Consider the following 17,566-nt stretch of genomic DNA (forward strand, 5'->3'; position numbering starts at 1 on the left):
AAACACAAATTTGAATATAAAATTAGTCTTTCATTCGTTGCATCTCAATTACGGTTAAGAAATGAGCAACTAGTCTACAACTACAACGAGGAAGATAAAGCTCTGCAATTACTCATGAGACACGACCATACAAGTTAGAGGAGCAAAAATCTTATATGGCACAAACCAAACCCAAGTATAGTTGCAAAAGTTGTGGAAAAAGAAGGGCATTTAAGCTCCAGATGTAGTACATCCAAATTAATCAGCACAAACACTGAAAGGCAATCCAGCAATATAGTATAAACTAGGTACTCGAGGGTAAAGATCATTTAAGCTCTTTTTCTTTACCAAGCAAGCTGAAACCAAAAGCCACGGCTAATCGTCAACGGCAATGTTTAATAAGCAATAAACTCGATTGTTTGTATTTCAACAAAACATCAATGAAACAATCAAAGAGTTGTTTTCAACACACTTCCCATAAAACTGGAACCGCAACACTCAAGTTTTGAACATACCAAAAATACTACTCTCTTTAAACAGCATTCGTAGGAGGAGCAGGAATCCCAAAATGGCACCTTTATAAAAATCCAAAAGTTCTAACAGCTAAACCCTTGCAGGGAACAGGAGAAAATTAAAAATGGAGCGTCGTGCCTTTCCCCTACTTTGCCTGAGGGTGAGAAGAAATAAAGTCCACAGCCAGACCGATCGACTTGATCTTGTCAGCTTCATTATCAGGGATCTCAAACCCAAACTCCTCTTCCAGAGCCATCACAATCTCCACAGAATCTAAACTATCTAACCCCAGGTCACTTTCGAAATTAGCATTTGGGGTAACCTACCAAAATAAGAAAAACAATGCGCAGGAGATCAGATTATTGAAATATAATGAAAATGCATTAATATAATGGCCTTATAAATGAAATCAGTATGAAATGTGAAAGGACATGAGCACGTTAGAATCTCTGAGGCAAATTGCTCATACGTAAATATTTGAAAAGAGAGAACCTCACTTTTCATTATGATTTAGGTACGAGATGAAACAAACATGTGACAAATGAACATTTGCATATTAAATATTGGAAAAGAAAAGGAACAGCAGAGCTTTGACAGTCACAACCACATAAAGATAACACCCATTTCATATTTGAGAATCTCATATCCCAGAACCGGATGTTACTCTCCATTGGAATTTGGGACGTTCACAATATATTGGTTACAACATATAAGCACCAACCCGAGCAAAACAATAAGAAATACAAACAAGAAGGGGCCGCATTGTTATACTTGAGACATTCATCCTATATAGAAACTGATGCAAAAGCAAAATACAGAAATACATTCAAGTCTTTGTGTAAGGTCAAAGAATAAAGACAAAAAAGAATGCTTATGAAATAGCATACATCTAGAACTATTAGTAACAGATGCAAGTATGAGAGCTCACCCCCCATCTTTATCAACAACGTTAATCAATACTGTAACATTAGTGACAGAGTATATGATCTACGCCCTTCACATATCTATCCTCGTTGCACATATCTACTTGTGCATTTTTGTTTCTTATAAAAACAAGACAGTGGAAAAACTGAATAATGTAATCGATCAGCCATTGCTGTTGCATTGGAAGAAATGACTTCATCATCAGCCCAAAATTTGTAGAAACCCAAATAGCAATATTTCAATTTACCATCAACATCTACGCATGCAGATGTTCTGTTTGTGGATATGGGTACATTCAATAAGATGCTATGACTGGACAGTGCAAGCAGCAAAAATTTGACATTACCAAAAACCCTAATTATTCAATACAACGGATCTTACAAGTATAAAATCAACTCCTCAAACACAGAATGATCACCTTTCACAACAACAACCAAATAACTACTAGTTCAAAATTGCAATTCATTAGAAAAATGGTTCCCACAAACATTCAATTCCATTTTCTGAGAAAATCGGCTGCTTTTGTCTCGGTTATAGATAGATAGATATACCTTGGAAGGATCGACCTTCTGGAAGTTCTTGACGACGGAGACGACCCGATCGGTGACCTCAGATTTGTCGAGGAAGGTGCCCCTGACCTCCTCGGAGAAGAGACGGCGTCGGATTGCGGCAAAGGGGGAGAGGAAGAGAGGGGCGGTGGAGCTAGGGTTAGAAGGCACGGCTTGAACCTGCAGTCTCAGGTGCTTGAGCAGTACGTTCCTCGCAGACGCCGCCATTGAGAGCTCTTTCTTCGCTCGTCCCTGCTGCTACTGCTTAGCTACAGTATCAGTCGGCTACAGTATGAGGGCGAGAGAGAAATGGCCTTCTCTGTTCTGTTGGGTGAGACCGCGAGAGAAGGAGAGAGCCTGCTTTGAAGAGCCACGTTCAGGGGTCACACGTCGTCGTTCGGGTACAAAGTTGGTTGGAAAATGTGGGCTTCTCAGAGCAACTCCACCCCTATCCACTTTGCATCAGCACCCAGCCTATTTATCCACTTAATTAAACAGTAATAGACCCAATGAACAGTAATAGGTCAAAGTATCTCCATCCCAAAAAAAATGTGCTGGCACCTAGTCTAAAAATGCGCTGGCACAAACGATCTCTACCCCTACAAAATGCGCTGGCACCCAGTCCATTTAAAATATTAAATAATTTTTTTATAAAATAAAAAAAAAAGTTTTAATTTCGGATAGGATTTTTAACCAATCTCGTCACGCCACGTGTTATTATCCGAATGTACTATTTTTTTAATAGATTTCCGCTAAGATTTCGTAATTTTACTCCACATTTCTCACTTATCCATCTCATTACCCGTAATTGGGTCATGAGTAGTGCGAACCCAACATTCACACAACGTAACATCTTCACTGAGCTTCCACGAACTCATTTTTTTCTCTCAAAGTGTACAAAATATTCAAATGTAGAAAGTGTAGAAAATATTGAAATGTGGTGTAAGGTGGAAGATGAGGGTTAGGTATTTATAGAAAAAAAAAATTAATTTTTTTAAAATTTTCTGTATTTTTTTTAAAAAAATTTGACATTTTTTTATTAATTTTTAATAAATTTTAATGTTGTAATTAATCTGGACCGTTGGATTTGAAAAATAATCAAATCCAACAGCCAACGGTCAAATTTCTGATTGTTGGGCCTTTTTTTTTTTTTTAATTTTTGGTGAAAAAAACGTGGACCGTTGATCTGTGATCAGACGGTCCAATTTAAAAGTGAAATTTAAATTTTTTTTACCGTTGGAAATCCAACAGCTCTGAGGAGGGCCACGTAGCCCTTTCATAGACTCAGTCCACTTGCCCTGCACCGCGGGCCCCACTACCTGCAGACGTTGTCGGCTACTCGCCATCTCCACCGCGTGTTGTGCACGCGTCAAGAAACAGACCGGCCTCTGGGTCTGTCCATTTTAGGCTGGGCTGTTGACTGGCACAGGCTGGGTGCCAATCAATTTTGCGGGCTGGAGCTCATTCCCTGCATGCCGGGCTGTTTTCTTCACTTGGTGCCAGTCAATCGGTGCTGGGCTGGAGCTCATCCACGAATAAAAACACTACCCTCCAAAATCTATCCAGATCCAAATTAAAGTTGGGTTGGGCCGGAAAGGCAACCGAACAATTAAGCAGTAGTATAACTGAACCGAACCCGATTTACCGCCAGCAGCAACCAATCTACTAGTCTCGGATGCTGGAGCCTGGAGTGGTGGTGAAAGAAAAGTGATGGCGATGGTGGTGGCGGTGATGGTCTTCGTTTTTCTGTTTCTGTTTGTTTTTTTAGCAATCAAATTTGCCACAGCTGATGGTATGGCATTACTATTCTTCCTTCTTCTTCCCAATTTCCAGTCTTCCCAACTTATTAATATTATGAAGGAACATATATCTGTGAATTTCTGAGCTCTTACAAGCGTGTGCTGCAGGGGATTTTACTTTGACGTCCAAAGGCGGTGCGAAGCGCGACCAGATTGAAGATAAAGTAACCCATTTTTTCGTATCAATATCAAAAGCTTGTTTCTTTTCTTTTGATTTCTCTCTTCAAATCAGTAATTCTCATATTTCTTCAGGTTGTTTGGATAACTGGCGCTAGCCGCGGAATTGGTATCTCAATCTTCTTCTTCGATTTTCTATCTTCAATTTTCTGCAGATTATTAGCTTTCGTAAAGCCTCAGTTACTTGTCTTTGTTATTGTCACCATTTTCATACTTTTCATTGTTATTATCACCACCGTTTGTATCATTACTATTATTCTGGCAACAATGACGTTGAGGGATGGTAAATGATGACAGTTATCAAGTACATGGACAATGTTTCCGTACATAAGTTTAGTTGTTGTAGCAACAAAACTGTATATTTGCCTACTTCCCAATGGATAGTGCATATCATGTTGCTGCAATTGTTACGTATACATTCATGAGGAGGATTCTTTTATCTTTGTTGTGGTTTGTATCTGGTGAAAGTTGCCCAAATACTTTGAACCAATGTTCCCCTCAATTTCGTCTCAATTGTCATTTTCCATGCGTAAACTTTCTCACTTTTCTCTCTGTAACGTTTGTGTGAAGGGGAGATTCTTGCTAAGCAACTTGCGAAATTGGGGGCTAAGCTCATTATTTCTGCACGTAATGAAGCTGAATTGGAGCGTGTCAAGAGAGAACTGACTGGTCTGTTCTTTTATGGGTAGCTATCATTCCTTTTTTAAGTATATCTCCCCTCTCTCTTAATTTGGTTAGCATGCTCAGGTAAACATGTACCTGATGGTGTAAAGGTTTTGCCATTGGATTTGGCATCTGGTGAAGATCGTCTCAAGGATGCTGTAGAGAAAGCAGAGTCCTTCTTTCTTAATGCTGGTGTTGATTATATGATCCACAATGCAGCTGTTGAGCGTCCTGTAAGTGGGCAATTCCTAATTTCTGAGTGTGGGACATTGTTGGTTATTGAGACAATCAATTGAAACACATAAATGCAAACTTAAAATTTGAAATTTAACTACTTATAATTCTCGTATGTTGGAGCACTTGTGTTTATGACAGGAGAAGTAGAAACTAATTAACTCTTTTCTTTTTGTCCTATGGCAGAAAACTAAAGCTTTGGATGTTACTGAGGAGAGTCTGAAGGTATCATATGTGGAGTCCTTGGCTTATTTGATGCTATATATATATATATATATATATATATCTCTAAGAAAATTACTGGCTCCTATGGATCAATGAGCCAAGTTTTGTTACTTGCCTTCCTTTTTATACTTTTAAAATGCTTATGTATGAAAGTGATCCTGTTTACTCTTTCTTGCAAGTAGGAGACATTCAATGTCAATGTTCTTGGGACACTAACGCTTACTCGGTTGCTAGCACCTTACATGCTGAGGCGGGGGAAGGGACATTTTGTTGTGGTAAGTTGAAAATATTGTTAAAATTCTCTGCCATACCCACTCATTTCAGTGAAAAGATATATTGGATAAATTTTAATTAGTTTCAGCAGGACTTACACAATAGCTTTATGCAGTGTGACATGATATTAGTAAAGAACCTAATGGATCAATACTTTTTATCCTGCACATGACTATCTCAAATGTCCAAGACTGTAGTTATGCTGACTACCTAGGCATAAGTTAATAGGATTTGTCATGCATTCAAGCACATTAGGTACTTAGTTATTTGTTGGTGTTAATTGTCAGGCATATTCTCTTATTATCTTCATTTTGTGCTTGTTTTCCATTTTTGTTCTTCACCCTTATTAGATCTTTTTTTTGTTTGCTATGTGCAGATGAGCAGTGCTGCGGGAAAGACACCGGCACCAGGTCAGGCCATGTACTCTGCCTCTAAACACGCATTAAACGGGTACTTTCACACGTTGCGTTCTGAGGTAAAATTGAATTTCTATGACTTGTATGTATTTCATATCTCATGAGCTAAATGGCATTAATACTTTGTCCCGTACAATGGACTAATTGTGACAGTACACACTGCACTGGTAGTTTAGGATTTTGAACAAAGAAATGGAATGGTAAAGATAGGAAACTTTAGAATGATGCAAATATCTAATAAGAGTGGAAAATCTTTACAATTCTCACTAATCAAAGTTCTCCATTGTATCTAGACTTACTAACGACACGAAGAGGAGTGGTGTGTTTATGCGTTATTCAAATTATTCTTATCAAAATTAAACTGTTAATATAGCTCCAATATCTGTTTGCTATATTTACCAAATGGTGCTAGTTCATCTTTCTTGAGTACAGCTGTGTCAGAAAGGAATCCAGGTGACCATTGTTTGCCCTGGGCCAATAGAAACATCAAATGCTTCTGGAGCAGCAAGCTCTGAAAATAAAGCTTCTCGTGAGGTTAGCTCTTATTATCCTTACCATGATCTTGTTATGTCTATATGAAATTGTCCTCCTGCCCCCTGTATGGGTAACAACATGCCGGAGAACCCCCAACTCACCCTACCCCCACCCACACTCACACCTTCTATTTAGTGCAATCAGAGGCATCCTGAGTGGATGACTCTCCACAGGATCATTTCCCAGGATGATTATATATATGTATATGTATATGTATATATTCTTTTTTTCCCCTTCTCCCTATGTGTTATTCATTCTGGCTGTGTATGTTTATCTCCAAACATCTAATTTATTTTCATTCGTTACTTATGTGCTGCCTACTTAACCCGTTTTGACTCGAGAGGGCGTTAATGGGCTGGGGACATGTTATAATTTGAACCTCTTGCATTGAAATGTTTCTTAATCCTTTTGTGTTATTTTTCTGTTTTAACAGAAGCGTGTGTCATCAGAAAGATGTGCAGAGTTGACGATAGTTGCTGCCACCCATGGTCTGAAAGAAGCTTGGATATCTTACCAGGTATTGACATTAGTATCGCCATCCATTGTATAGGTCTGACTACCAAGATAATATGTATGTTATCGTAGTTATGCTTATCCATATATTGTAATTGATTGTATTGTAGCCTGTGCTGGCTGTAATGTACTTGGTGCAATACATGCCAACTATTGGTTATTGGCTCATGGACAAGGTAATTTCTGTACCTCTGGTTTATCTGTGGTTAGCATGAGTTTGCCCTTTCCTTTTCGGCCGTTGCCTGCATTTCTGACACTGACATGGAGTTGCTGGTTTAATACAATTCCTAGATTGGTGGAAATCGAGTTGAAGCAGCTGCACGGAAGGGGAACACTTACTCGTTGAGCTTACTGTTTGGGAAAAAGAAGGCATCATGAATCTTTTGATCTGAAGCTCCATCTTGTTGCATTTGATTTAGCACCCACGAGACAGTGCCTTCTATGGGAAGGGCTACATCGAAACCATGTTGACGGAAAACCTACACTCATTTTTACTTGTACATCTTTTTTCTTTCCAAAGTATCAAAAATGCATTATGGTTTTGACTAGGTTTAGGGTTCTGAGGAATTCCCTGATGGACAGATCGAGTATGTCAATATTTTAACACAAAGCAGTAGAACAATTGCATTAATTCACCAACGACCGATCCATAACATATAATCCATCCGCCAATTCTTGCCCAGTTACAGCGCCGCTACTGCACCTTTAAGAAGTTATAGTACCTCTAAGAAGATACATACCATAACTTTAGACATGCCTACACTGTTGGTTCTCCAACGCATTATTATAGCAGTACAACTGTTCATGAATTTCTTGCAAGCTGTGTAGTTTCTTTCAAGGACCTCAAAACCTCCTTGCAGGCTAATTTCAATGCCGTCTTCTTATTAGAAGCTGTTGATGTATGCTTGTACGTGAACCCATTAGCTTCGACCTCTATTGTAATGGCAGCCACACCGTTGTGGGAAGTCTTCACGGGTTTCTTCATGTCATAATGCATTTTCTGGCAATGTTCGTTCAACTCTCTTACAGGATGGAGCTTCAACGTCTCTGGAGTAATCAAGGGCTGTAAGAGAGGACTTATACTTTGAAAGACAATCTTCTTATCATATCCAGAATCAACATAAATTGCCCCTGCTAGAGACTCGACAACATCTCCAAGTACCTGTCATCAAGAAGGGGAAAAATATAAGACCATCATGTCAGACAGAGAGTTGCAAAAAGTTCTCCTGTAGAATACATTAATGCATAGATATAAATATATAGGCGGATGACTAACCTTGGGGAATGATGTCTCAGATTCCCATCCAAAAGTCGATTCCGTAGATAACCTCTCAAAGTTTTCAATTGTGTAAACTATATCTTTGTGCAGTTTGTGTGAAGCATGCAGAATGTGCTTGTACAACTCAGCCTTAATAGCAGAGCGAGCATAACAGTCGTTGTTCACAGAGGCGGACCTCATATCAGTTAAGATTCCCGGTGACATCCCAGGATACTCATTGTACAAATATATAGTGATCAGATAATCTAACACAGCATCCCCGAGAAATTCCAGCCGCTGCACAAGAAATAATATACTGTTGAGCAGAACAGATGATAGAGGATGAAAGATTGCAGGTCATGTAAAGGAACATGTGACCTATGAAATAAGATGCATTATGGAGACTCGGAAAAACTGTTTAAGCAGTGCTGAGCACAGAAAACCACCGTCAAATGCAGCAGAGTACTATCATGTAATGTAATGTAGCATTGAAGTATTGAAAAGACGATTCAAAGAAGTTGAAACGAAGTAAAAGTATGCACTGTTATCGTGTGAGCATATCACACGTGAGGAGGTTGGCATTCAGTTACAAAATAGTAATACCATGTATAAATTTCACTGTACCTGATAACATCCTGGAATTTCAGGAAGCATGTACGAACCATGGGTTAGTGCCTCAACAAGAAGAGAAGGATCACGGAATGAGTAGTTCAGAAAGGACTCTAAATGTCCGACATTGACAAGCTTCTCCGGTTGCAGTTGGAAGTGCCTCTCGCATGGTATATGGACAAAATCCACCTTTATACCAACCCAATTCATGAAATATATGGCAGCTACTTCCCCACCTGTGCTAAGAAATGCACCAATTAGTGCTTCAACCACATCAGCAACACTCTTACTTTTGACCTTCCGTCTTTCCCTAGTGTAGATCTTTCTTCCGTCATAAAGCAACTCCTCATATAGTAAATAACTTCCAGAATAATCTCCAGGTATAAACCACTCTTTTCGGTCAAAACTCTCGTTACGAATAAAGCCCTACAACATCAAACGAATGGCAAACAAGTCATAAATACAGCAAGTGATTTATCAAAAAACAGGAAAAAAATGAATTTGATGTCACGAAGGAAACTTGAAACAGCACAATGAGGGTTTTAGTATCTGGAGCTGTAGAATGAAGAAAGTTGGGGTTCCACCATAAAACCAATTGGCAATATGGAGAGTAGCCCGATCTCTTATAAGCCCATGCAAGGTCCCTCCTCTCATCAATGTGGGACTCATTCTCAACATAGAATTGATTTATTTATATATCCTGGTAATACTTTATGCATCCTTTCAGCACAACTAACGGAAATAAAATGATGGAAAATACTAACAGCAGCAGAATAGAGAAATATTACCGGAAGTTTGTGGTCACATCCAAGCCTGCAAAGGGCAGCATTGGAAATTATCTTCTCCTTCTTTAAACTAAGAAGGCCTTCATGATTGTTCTGATATGTTTTGAAAAGTTGCTGACTAGCAGCATATTTAAGAAATGAATCTCCAAGAGCCTCCAAGGATTCCAAATGGTAATTCTCTTGACATTTTTTTGTTGTAATAGCTTCCAAGACCTACGTATAGATATCAGATAGCACCAACATGTAATGTTCAGAACCACAATGAAACCAAATATATCAATAGTACAACGATAAACTCCCAGGTGAGAACTGACTAACAAAGCTATAAATAAAACAAAAATTATAGTTACGGACCACATTACCACAACTTTATTGAAAAATTGTGCAGTAAAATTAAAATTAAAATTAAATTACAAAAGAAGCTCCGAGTCCAACTGTGTGCCATATTCAAGTGAAAAAGTACCAATACTACATGTATTTGCAAAGACTACACAAGTTTCCTGATAGACATTCTACCATCCAGATGTTTTACTCAAACTTTGCTCCATTATACTCGTTCCATGTCAATACTATGAAAACATATGAGTCATACAGCCACCAAGAACATATCAGTTTATAAATTTACTCACGCCTTTACCAAATTAATTGCAGAGCCACAAGCAATGATCAAGTTCACTTATTTCAAAAAAACACTAAGTCGCTTATGTCAAGAAAACACTAAGCCAGAAGTGAAAGGGAAAACAATCTAGCAGACCAACAAATTCATCAAATTAGAGAAAAGTCACAAACAATATAGTATTTTCCCCCTCAAAACAAATTAGTATAATACCTTAACGGTTGGAATGATAACATTTTGTGTGCAATGATCCAAAACAATCCTTTTCAAGCTGGCAGCAATAAGTAAAGCCTCAAGTTGATGCATGATTGAAGGAACAAATGAGTATGAATATACACTGCTGATTGATATAGGTGACATAATTATAGAACAAAATTCAGGCGGCAATTCAACAGATGTATGACTCGATTCTGCAAAGAAAAAACACGTTAAGTTTATTACTCAACAAGAAATAAGCATGAAAACAAGAATGGGATCCAATGGACAAAATCTCAACACTGATACTATCAAAAAAATTTCCAACTTTAACTCATTCTTATGAAAAACCGATATGAATTGCCCCATATATTCCTTTTGGTTTCATACATGAAATGTTATGCAACATTGCAACAACATTGTGCTCTTTATACGATCAAAAAATATTGCTCGTTATTATAGAACTTAATCAAAATAGGCATTGTAAGTTTTTTATGCAAAATCCACTGATTTTCAAAGCAATAAAGAAAAGCATGCATGTCATTTTCCTGCAAATCTCATCATACACTTAGCATGGCTATCGACATGAGAGTAAAAAAATTAGAATATCTGACCTTTTTCTTTCTGTTGTCTGCACCTTTGTAGATAATTTTGCACCTGGAAAATTCGTCTCCCTTTCAGTAGCAATTGTCGATCAAAATACATGTTGATCTTGTGTCTACAATAAGAGAAACATTTTGAGTTACTCATAAATGGCTGGGATACAATGTTAGCACACGTAGTTCATCATGTTCTTTTCTTGTTGCATGCATCATTTAAGTTCTTGGATACACAAGCTCATCAATGGCAACAAATTCACAAGGATACAACAAAAGCACATACTTTTCTTCGTAGTATTTCTTATACGTAAGAGCTCTGCCATCCCTGAGCTTAAGAAGTGAGTTTCCATTCAAGTTACTCAACAAACCAGTGATGCAATATATGGTACCATTATGAGGGGTACAAACCAAAGAATTCTGGATCATGCATGTACAAACCAAACCCTGTTTGGTATGTACCAAACGGGAACAACCGTTATGCGTTGAACAATTTACATGATCCTTGGAATATTCTTCAGATGCAAATAACACAGATGTAACACATCTCCAATCAATGATCACAGCTTCCTGATGTATTCTGGTCCCCGGGAGTAAAAGATAATCAATCCCAACATTTCCTCCCGAACAAAGTCCATCTAAAACTTTTCCCAGCTTATTCAAATTGTGATCTATTAGAATTCGAAAAATTGTGATTTGGAACCTTCTACACAGAAGTACCTACAAATAAAGTCATATGAACATGATAACACGTCAGTTAATCTCATGCATCATATAATACTAAAAGAGCAGTAGAGAAATCAAAACAATACCTGTTCTGAATGTAGATGAATTTCTCCAACATATTTAAAGTTTACTGTTAAACTACCTCTGCCGACTTCCAAGTCAAAATGCATATTTGCAATATCGCAATCAAGCTCACACCTCATACCAAGTACAATATTATGAACTGGAATATCATATTCAAAATTCTGATTCAGCTCAATTAAGTAGCAATGATACAATATACTAGGATCATTTGAGCAAAAGGGCTTGACTAATTCAATTGGAACATAGCTGCACTGTACATCATCATACGGTTCCGACCCTGCACACAGCCCAATTAGAATTTGTTAAAAAACATACTAAAGTTCAAAACGATATTAGAAGCTAAGGATGGGCAAGTAAAGGTTAGAGAAGTTACCAAGCTCTTGTGTGCCTTCTTCCTCAACAATATCTGGAACAAGATTATCCGTTAAAGCACCAATTTTGTGAAGTTCCTTGCAAGCTTCAAAGCATGCAAGTTGCTTCAAAATTTTAACATCTCCTTTTACATGAACATCAGGTATTGGACAGCTCTTGGGAAGATGCAAAGTGCAAGTCTCCTTATCCCATCTTGGAGCAGGTTTAAAATATCTGAAAAATAAATTAAAAAATAAAAATAAATCATCAGAAAAATCAATTAATAGAGTACATAGCAGCACTAATTACAGAGTGTTTCACTAAACTAACCCATCAGAAGGGAGCCTTGAGCAATAGAAGTACACCAATCCAATAGAGGAAGCAAGGCTCAAGCTTGCTCCAGTACTTTCAACACGATAAAAGTCATCATCCTGCAAATCAATTTCCAAAGGTGTGCAGGGAAGAGAAGAATGGCGTAAGGACTCCTTTCTCATTATAGCTCCACTAGCAAGATAATTTTGTACTCGAGAATGTGTACTGGAATCACCACTGCAGACAAAAATAATTAGCCATAGTACTAGGAACTGATCCTAGAAGAATTGGCCTAAACAGTCAAACTAAATATGAATTCACTAAAGGAGAGAGTAGAATATGAATTTTCTTGCACAAACAAAATTATGGTCAAGTTTCATTAGGGCAACAAATACATCTATAGAAAAATTAGGGAAGAGATTAATTTCAGACAGACTGAACAATTACCTTTTCAACATTAACACATAATCAGAGTTTTGCATCCTTGCACGACCTTTAGACTGTATGAAGCTAGAAACAGTGGAGGAAGGATCAAATCTAATGACCAAATTACAGCTTTGAACATCTAACCCCTCTTCAAGAATCGATGTTGCAACAATGATATTCACCTGAAACATATACATTTTCCAAATCAAACATGGAAATTGGTAAGTGACAAGGTATTGTGATTCAGAAAGGACAAAAGTAAGCATACCATGCCCTTACGGAATTCTTCAACAATTTCGTTCTGCCTTTTTCTGGTTTGGAATTGCACCGCACTGTTATTTCCCGCAATGTACTTTGTCTTCCAGTCATTGAGTTTAGGCAAAAATGTACTAAATAATGATTCGATGACAACAGCTGCTATGACCCTTTCAACAAAAACTATACATCTCAAATCCTTTAAGCCCCTGGGTTTTAATTGTAATAAAAAAAAGTCAGTACATCTAATGTTTAACTGAGTAGCAGAAAACGTACCATATTCAACTGTATACTATATAATATATAATGTATAATATATATATATATATGTTTACGTGAATTTGAGAGTATGTGGCAATTGATTTACCAAAAAAAGGAACAGTGCATTCCAAAGGACATCTTGATCTTAAAAGAACGAATCTTAAGAGATTCAAAACCATTCTACATATATTCAAAAACATAAAAGGTCATTCACGTCAAGTCAACCTGTATTCGTGAAGCAATTGGATGAGACAGACAACTTTTGAAGTCAGAAGCCCCTTATCCAAATCGTATGTAACGTCATTCGCAATAGTCCACTTTCGATCTGAATGAAAGGTGTAAAAGAAAAGGAAAGACGGAAATAATGTAAGCATCAATTACAGATCAAATTCTACACAAGTAGCCAGATGAACAATAGACATACCAGATGGTACAAAAGATGCAAACGCCTGGTAAGCTTCAGAACTGAAGTTTCTCACAATATTCTCGCCCAACACATCCAGTTTCCCCCATGAAAACAATTCATTTTCTTTCTGGGAAAAGAACGAAGCAGCCTGTTCCTCAAATGCAAATCCATTAGTCTGTCACTCATTTCAGTGACAACTAGAACAGAGCCAGGGAAATTGCTTAATACCTTTAAAGCCAGCCAAACACCAAGCTCTTCCAAACAAAATGTTAAAGCTGAATATAATTTCTTCATCTTATTGATTATGGATTGTGATGTAGATTGACTGAGATCCAAACTTTCTAGTGACAGTTCATGCTGAGAAGAAATAGACCAATAATTAGTACCGTAGTCTGTCAGACAAACATTATACTGCCTTTCAAATTTGAAAAAAAAAAATACACCCTTTAACAAAATCGCAAAGAGACAAACATTAGGCACATAACACTCCACCTCCTAGGAAACAGAAGAGAGGAAATGCAGCATAAATGTCCATTCAAGTTTTAAATTACAGAGGACGGTGCAAAATTACTTCCCCATAAAAACAAATTTTTCAATGCCAACATCTTATCATAAAAAAATTTGATGCATACCTTTTCTTTCAAAGCATTCAACTGGGTTATTATATTTGCAACCAAGCCACATGGAATCTCGTCATGCCTGTAATATTTGAACTTTGTAGTTGAATGTGGTATAAACTCAGCAAGCACGGATTCACTAGCACATGTATACACCTTGAACCACCAAGACGAAGCAGGGGAAGCAAAGGGTTAGTAAATTTAAAGAATGTTAAAGCAAATGATATATTAAACTCACAGTTAAAAGATAAAATATTGGAAAATAATTCACAATGAAAAGTAGATATTCTTGTATGAGAAAAACTGAAGAAAGAACAAGAAAATGTCTACAGAGAACCATGATAATACAACTAATTATAACAGAATTCTCTAACAATGACATGGTTAAAACATGCATGTGTTCTCTACACATCTAGACAAACACTCCTCACGCTTGTAAAATTTAAACTTCTGTCAGTCTACCATTGTTCCCAAAAGCTTTAAAGAACAATTATCACACAGAAATACGACACCAAGAAAGGGATGGAGAAGTGGGGGAGCTAAAAAAGAGAGGTTTTCCTGAAATAAACAGAATCGACCTTTGAATTCATCAGGGTCTCAAGTTCATCAATTATTTTCCAATACGATGACTCTGAATTTCCACCTATATCAAAAGAAAAGTTATACATGGATAAAATTAAACAGAATAAAAGGACAAGCATTGGATATTGCAATAAATGATATGATAAATTATTTTGTAAGGCATTACCTTTTGATTTTATGGGGGAAGCAGTCATTCCAAATATTCTTGGAAGTTCAGATTCACCGGAATGTAGCTCACGATGAAAGAAGTCCTGCACATCAGACAATCCTTCAAGTATTACAGCAAGCCTTTTTATTACAACAATCTCATGATGAAGAAGCCACACAAATAATGTACAGAAATAGTCTGCCAAGTTTAGTGACCACAGAACTAATATTAAACAATTAATCAACTCTCAAGCAGGTTTCCTTTGAAGACGCTGTAATTATTTTGGCAATGAACAAATACCTAATGATAAACGGCTCACCTTCATTATGCAAGCATAGTCGTGGTTACCCCTGGCATGATGGCACTCATCAAAAATTAAAACCTTTATCATGCTTAGTTTGAAGAAGCTATGCCTCAAATTACTAAGCAATATTGCAGGAGTCATCACAAGCACCTGTAATTATAAAGCTGAAAGTTAAAGAACACTTGTTTTTCATCCGTTAACGAATATCACACAATTGTTTACTCCTGAGTGATGAGACTAAAAAACACACGTTTGACAGGTGCAAAATAGAAAACTATTAGTGCTGATGCATTTACATGTATCTTGAAGATTTGGGAGGCTTGCTTACCAATTGCTCCACATAAACGGTCATTGTGTTTTTTTTTAATCAGACACTTTGAGAATTTACAAAACATGTTCTTGCCACTTGTGCAATAGAAGTTTTTTATTTTTATTTTTTATTTTTTTTATTTTACCGCCATAGTGCATTTAGAATAATCAGATGCCTTTGGTCATGAAACAGTTTTCAATGACATAAAATTTGGGAACAACACAAAAACATGAAACAAATCAAGAGGTCACAGGTATGAAGTTTGAAATTAAAATCCAAAATGAATAAAATAAATGAAGCAGATTAAAGCATTGTGTATTAAAAAGACAAACAAAAAACTCCTACCTCATATTGTTCTAATTGTTGCTTCCACATATCCGCATCCCAGAAGTCGACTCCCATGTCTCCCCAATACATACCCACTTTCAAGTCGGTGTGCATTTTCACAGCTTCAGCTTGCTAGTATTAAAAGACACAGCAAGAATCTCATAGAGTTGAGATATGCAAGTGGTAAAACTAGTTATATAGAGTGAGTTAGTAGGTGCATACTTGTTTGACCAAGACAACTTTAGGAACCAAGAAGACGGCAATGAAAGGAGAAGGCTTGCGGAGCAAATAAGCGTAGCTGCGGAGAAGCATAATGGCAATCAGAGTCTTTCCAGAGCCAGTCTCCAAGAACACTATGGTGTTCTTCTTAATTGCTGCCTCTAATGCTTCTAGCTGGTAACTGCAAACAATCACGAAACATAACAGACAGGTTCACCAAGCCTTCATATTTGAACAAATTTCCTTCTTTTACAACAACGCCAACCGAAAAATCAATCGCAATCACCGTTTGATGTGAATGAAATTTTAACATTTAAAAAGAGCAAAAGAAAAATAAAAATAAGACAAGACCTTCTGGCGAATGGGAGAGGATCAGGGTCAGTGGGTGATTGGGCTCCGTCGATCTCCATGGCAGCTGGTTTTGCAGCTTTTCCCCGCGATATAGCTTCACTGTTTCATAAATAAAAAAATTTGAAAAAAAGAGACAAGAACAAGAACAAAAACAAAAGCATTGATTCGTTAAGAAATCGAAAAGTGAAAAGCAAACAAAGCGAGAATTAAAATTGCAGAGAAAGAAAGAGTGAGCAATGTGATTGAGTTAGCAACTTACAAGAGTAAGTGATGGATCGAATTCTAACAACTTCCCGTGGGCAGAGCCCAAGGGAGGAGGGAGGAAAGGAATGGATTCCAGGATTCCAGGATTCCAAGAGTGTGTTTGTGAATGTGGATTACTTACTTGAGAACTGAATTGAATTTATACGTAGAGTGAGTGAGTCGGTCTCGGTCACCTTTTTAAAGAACTTGCCCAGGAAGTTTTCGGTTCTCATCAAATTATTAGTAGAGAGAGAGTCGAAAACTAAACTTGGAAGGCTATTCTCTAACTTTCTTTGTGGGTCGTTGGGTTTTCTTCTTTCATTCCTTCTTTCTTTCATCGGTAAACAAAATTTGAGCCAACGGGATCCTCTCTCCTGATCCTTTTTGACGAGGATGTTATTAATTCTGTTCGTTAATTGTACATTTTGTAATTAATTTTTGTTAATTACTGTTGTAAGATAGATACACACAATTTACGAATCACTGAAACCTTTGATCCGGATTCAACTTTGAGGACCGAGACCCGTGAGTACCGTACATGGGGAATTTTGGTGAAAAGGGTGATGTGCGTGGGGTGAGTCATTATTTACTGGGCTGTAGGCGTAGCCTGTACTATACACGTCAGATGAACGCACTTTTTTTTTTTTTTTAACAAAAAATATTATTTACACTTATAGTGGACGAGCGATGAACGCACTTTTTCTTTTTCTTTTTTTAACAAAATATATTATTTACACTTATAGTGGACGAGCGATAAACGCATTTTTTTTTTTAACAAAAGATATTA

General features: G+C 37.2%; 3 protein-coding genes across 4 annotated transcripts; 1 reads left to right on the forward strand and 2 right to left on the reverse strand.

The window, feature by feature from the left end:
* Nucleotides 1–355: 355 nt before the first annotated feature.
* Nucleotides 356–2,327, reverse strand: LOC137722862 (acyl carrier protein 2, mitochondrial). Its single transcript, XM_068461965.2, has 2 exons — nt 1,968–2,327; nt 356–814 (listed from the first exon to the last, which is right to left on the reverse strand). Exons 1-2 carry the CDS (start codon nt 2,190–2,192, stop codon nt 638–640), a joined length of 402 nt encoding a protein of 133 aa, XP_068318066.1. The 5' UTR covers nt 2,193–2,327; the 3' UTR covers nt 356–637.
* A 1,193-nt stretch (nt 2,328–3,520) lies between these two features.
* On the forward strand, nt 3,521–7,437 carry LOC137722921 (NAD(P)-binding Rossmann-fold superfamily protein). Its single transcript, XM_068462045.2, has 12 exons — nt 3,521–3,756; nt 3,872–3,927; nt 4,016–4,049; nt 4,511–4,609; nt 4,688–4,836; nt 5,024–5,062; nt 5,245–5,337; nt 5,712–5,810; nt 6,184–6,285; nt 6,719–6,802; nt 6,909–6,974; nt 7,090–7,437. The coding sequence occupies exons 1-12, from the start codon at nt 3,675–3,677 to the stop codon at nt 7,174–7,176; spliced, it is 990 nt and encodes a 329-aa protein (XP_068318146.2). The 5' UTR covers nt 3,521–3,674; the 3' UTR covers nt 7,177–7,437.
* On the reverse strand, nt 7,397–17,254 carry DCL2 (dicer-like 2). 2 transcript variants are annotated; one of them, XM_068462044.2, is made up of 23 exons: nt 16,974–17,254; nt 16,537–16,635; nt 16,189–16,366; nt 15,985–16,098; nt 15,345–15,479; nt 15,044–15,128; nt 14,874–14,938; nt 14,311–14,451; nt 13,907–14,035; nt 13,697–13,826; nt 13,498–13,597; nt 13,025–13,220; nt 12,778–12,938; nt 12,349–12,567; nt 12,041–12,252; nt 11,670–11,944; nt 11,144–11,577; nt 10,876–10,979; nt 10,280–10,476; nt 9,454–9,663; nt 8,681–9,091; nt 8,075–8,353; nt 7,397–7,960 (listed from the first exon to the last, which is right to left on the reverse strand). In XM_068462044.2, exons 2-23 carry the CDS (start codon nt 16,593–16,595, stop codon nt 7,601–7,603), a joined length of 4,194 nt encoding a protein of 1,397 aa, XP_068318145.2. In that variant the 5' UTR covers nt 16,596–16,635; nt 16,974–17,254; the 3' UTR covers nt 7,397–7,600. The 2 variants fall into 2 exon arrangements, with proteins under 2 accessions (XP_068318145.2, XP_068318144.2); XM_068462043.2 differs by having other exon boundaries at nt 16,796–17,155.
* Between the last annotated feature and the right edge of the window lie 312 nt (nt 17,255–17,566).

The sequence above is a fragment of the Pyrus communis genome, chromosome 4, assembly GCF_041283825.1.
Source record: "Pyrus communis isolate YQ-2024b chromosome 4, ASM4128382v1, whole genome shotgun sequence".
Lineage (NCBI taxonomy): Eukaryota > Viridiplantae > Streptophyta > Magnoliopsida > Rosales > Rosaceae > Pyrus > Pyrus communis.

What these genes read in the sequence shown, in the direction of transcription:
- LOC137722862 (XM_068461965.2), bottom strand. Translation starts at nt 2,192, where the DNA reads ATGGCGGCGTCTGCGAGGAACGTACTGCTCAAGCACCTGAGACTGCAG. An exon ending in AGAAGGTCGATCCTTCCAAG is followed by an intron (nt 815 to 1,967) that starts GTATATCTATCT and finishes TTATTTTGGTAG; the next exon opens with GTTACCCCAAATGCTAATTT.
- LOC137722921 (XM_068462045.2), top strand. Translation starts at nt 3,675, where the DNA reads ATGGCGATGGTGGTGGCGGTGATGGTCTTCGTTTTTCTGTTTCTGTTT. An exon ending in ATGCAGCTGTTGAGCGTCCT is followed by an intron (nt 4,837 to 5,023) that starts GTAAGTGGGCAA and finishes GTCCTATGGCAG; the next exon opens with AAAACTAAAGCTTTGGATGT. An exon ending in TTACTGAGGAGAGTCTGAAG is followed by an intron (nt 5,063 to 5,244) that starts GTATCATATGTG and finishes TCTTGCAAGTAG; the next exon opens with GAGACATTCAATGTCAATGT.
- DCL2 (XM_068462044.2), bottom strand. Translation starts at nt 16,595, where the DNA reads ATGGAGATCGACGGAGCCCAATCACCCACTGACCCTGATCCTCTCCCA. An exon ending in AAGAATTCCGTAAGGGCATG is followed by an intron (nt 12,939 to 13,024) that starts GTATGCTTACTT and finishes TATATGTTTCAG; the next exon opens with GTGAATATCATTGTTGCAAC. An exon ending in TCAAGGCTCCCTTCTGATGG is followed by an intron (nt 12,253 to 12,348) that starts GTTAGTTTAGTG and finishes TTTATTTTTCAG; the next exon opens with ATATTTTAAACCTGCTCCAA.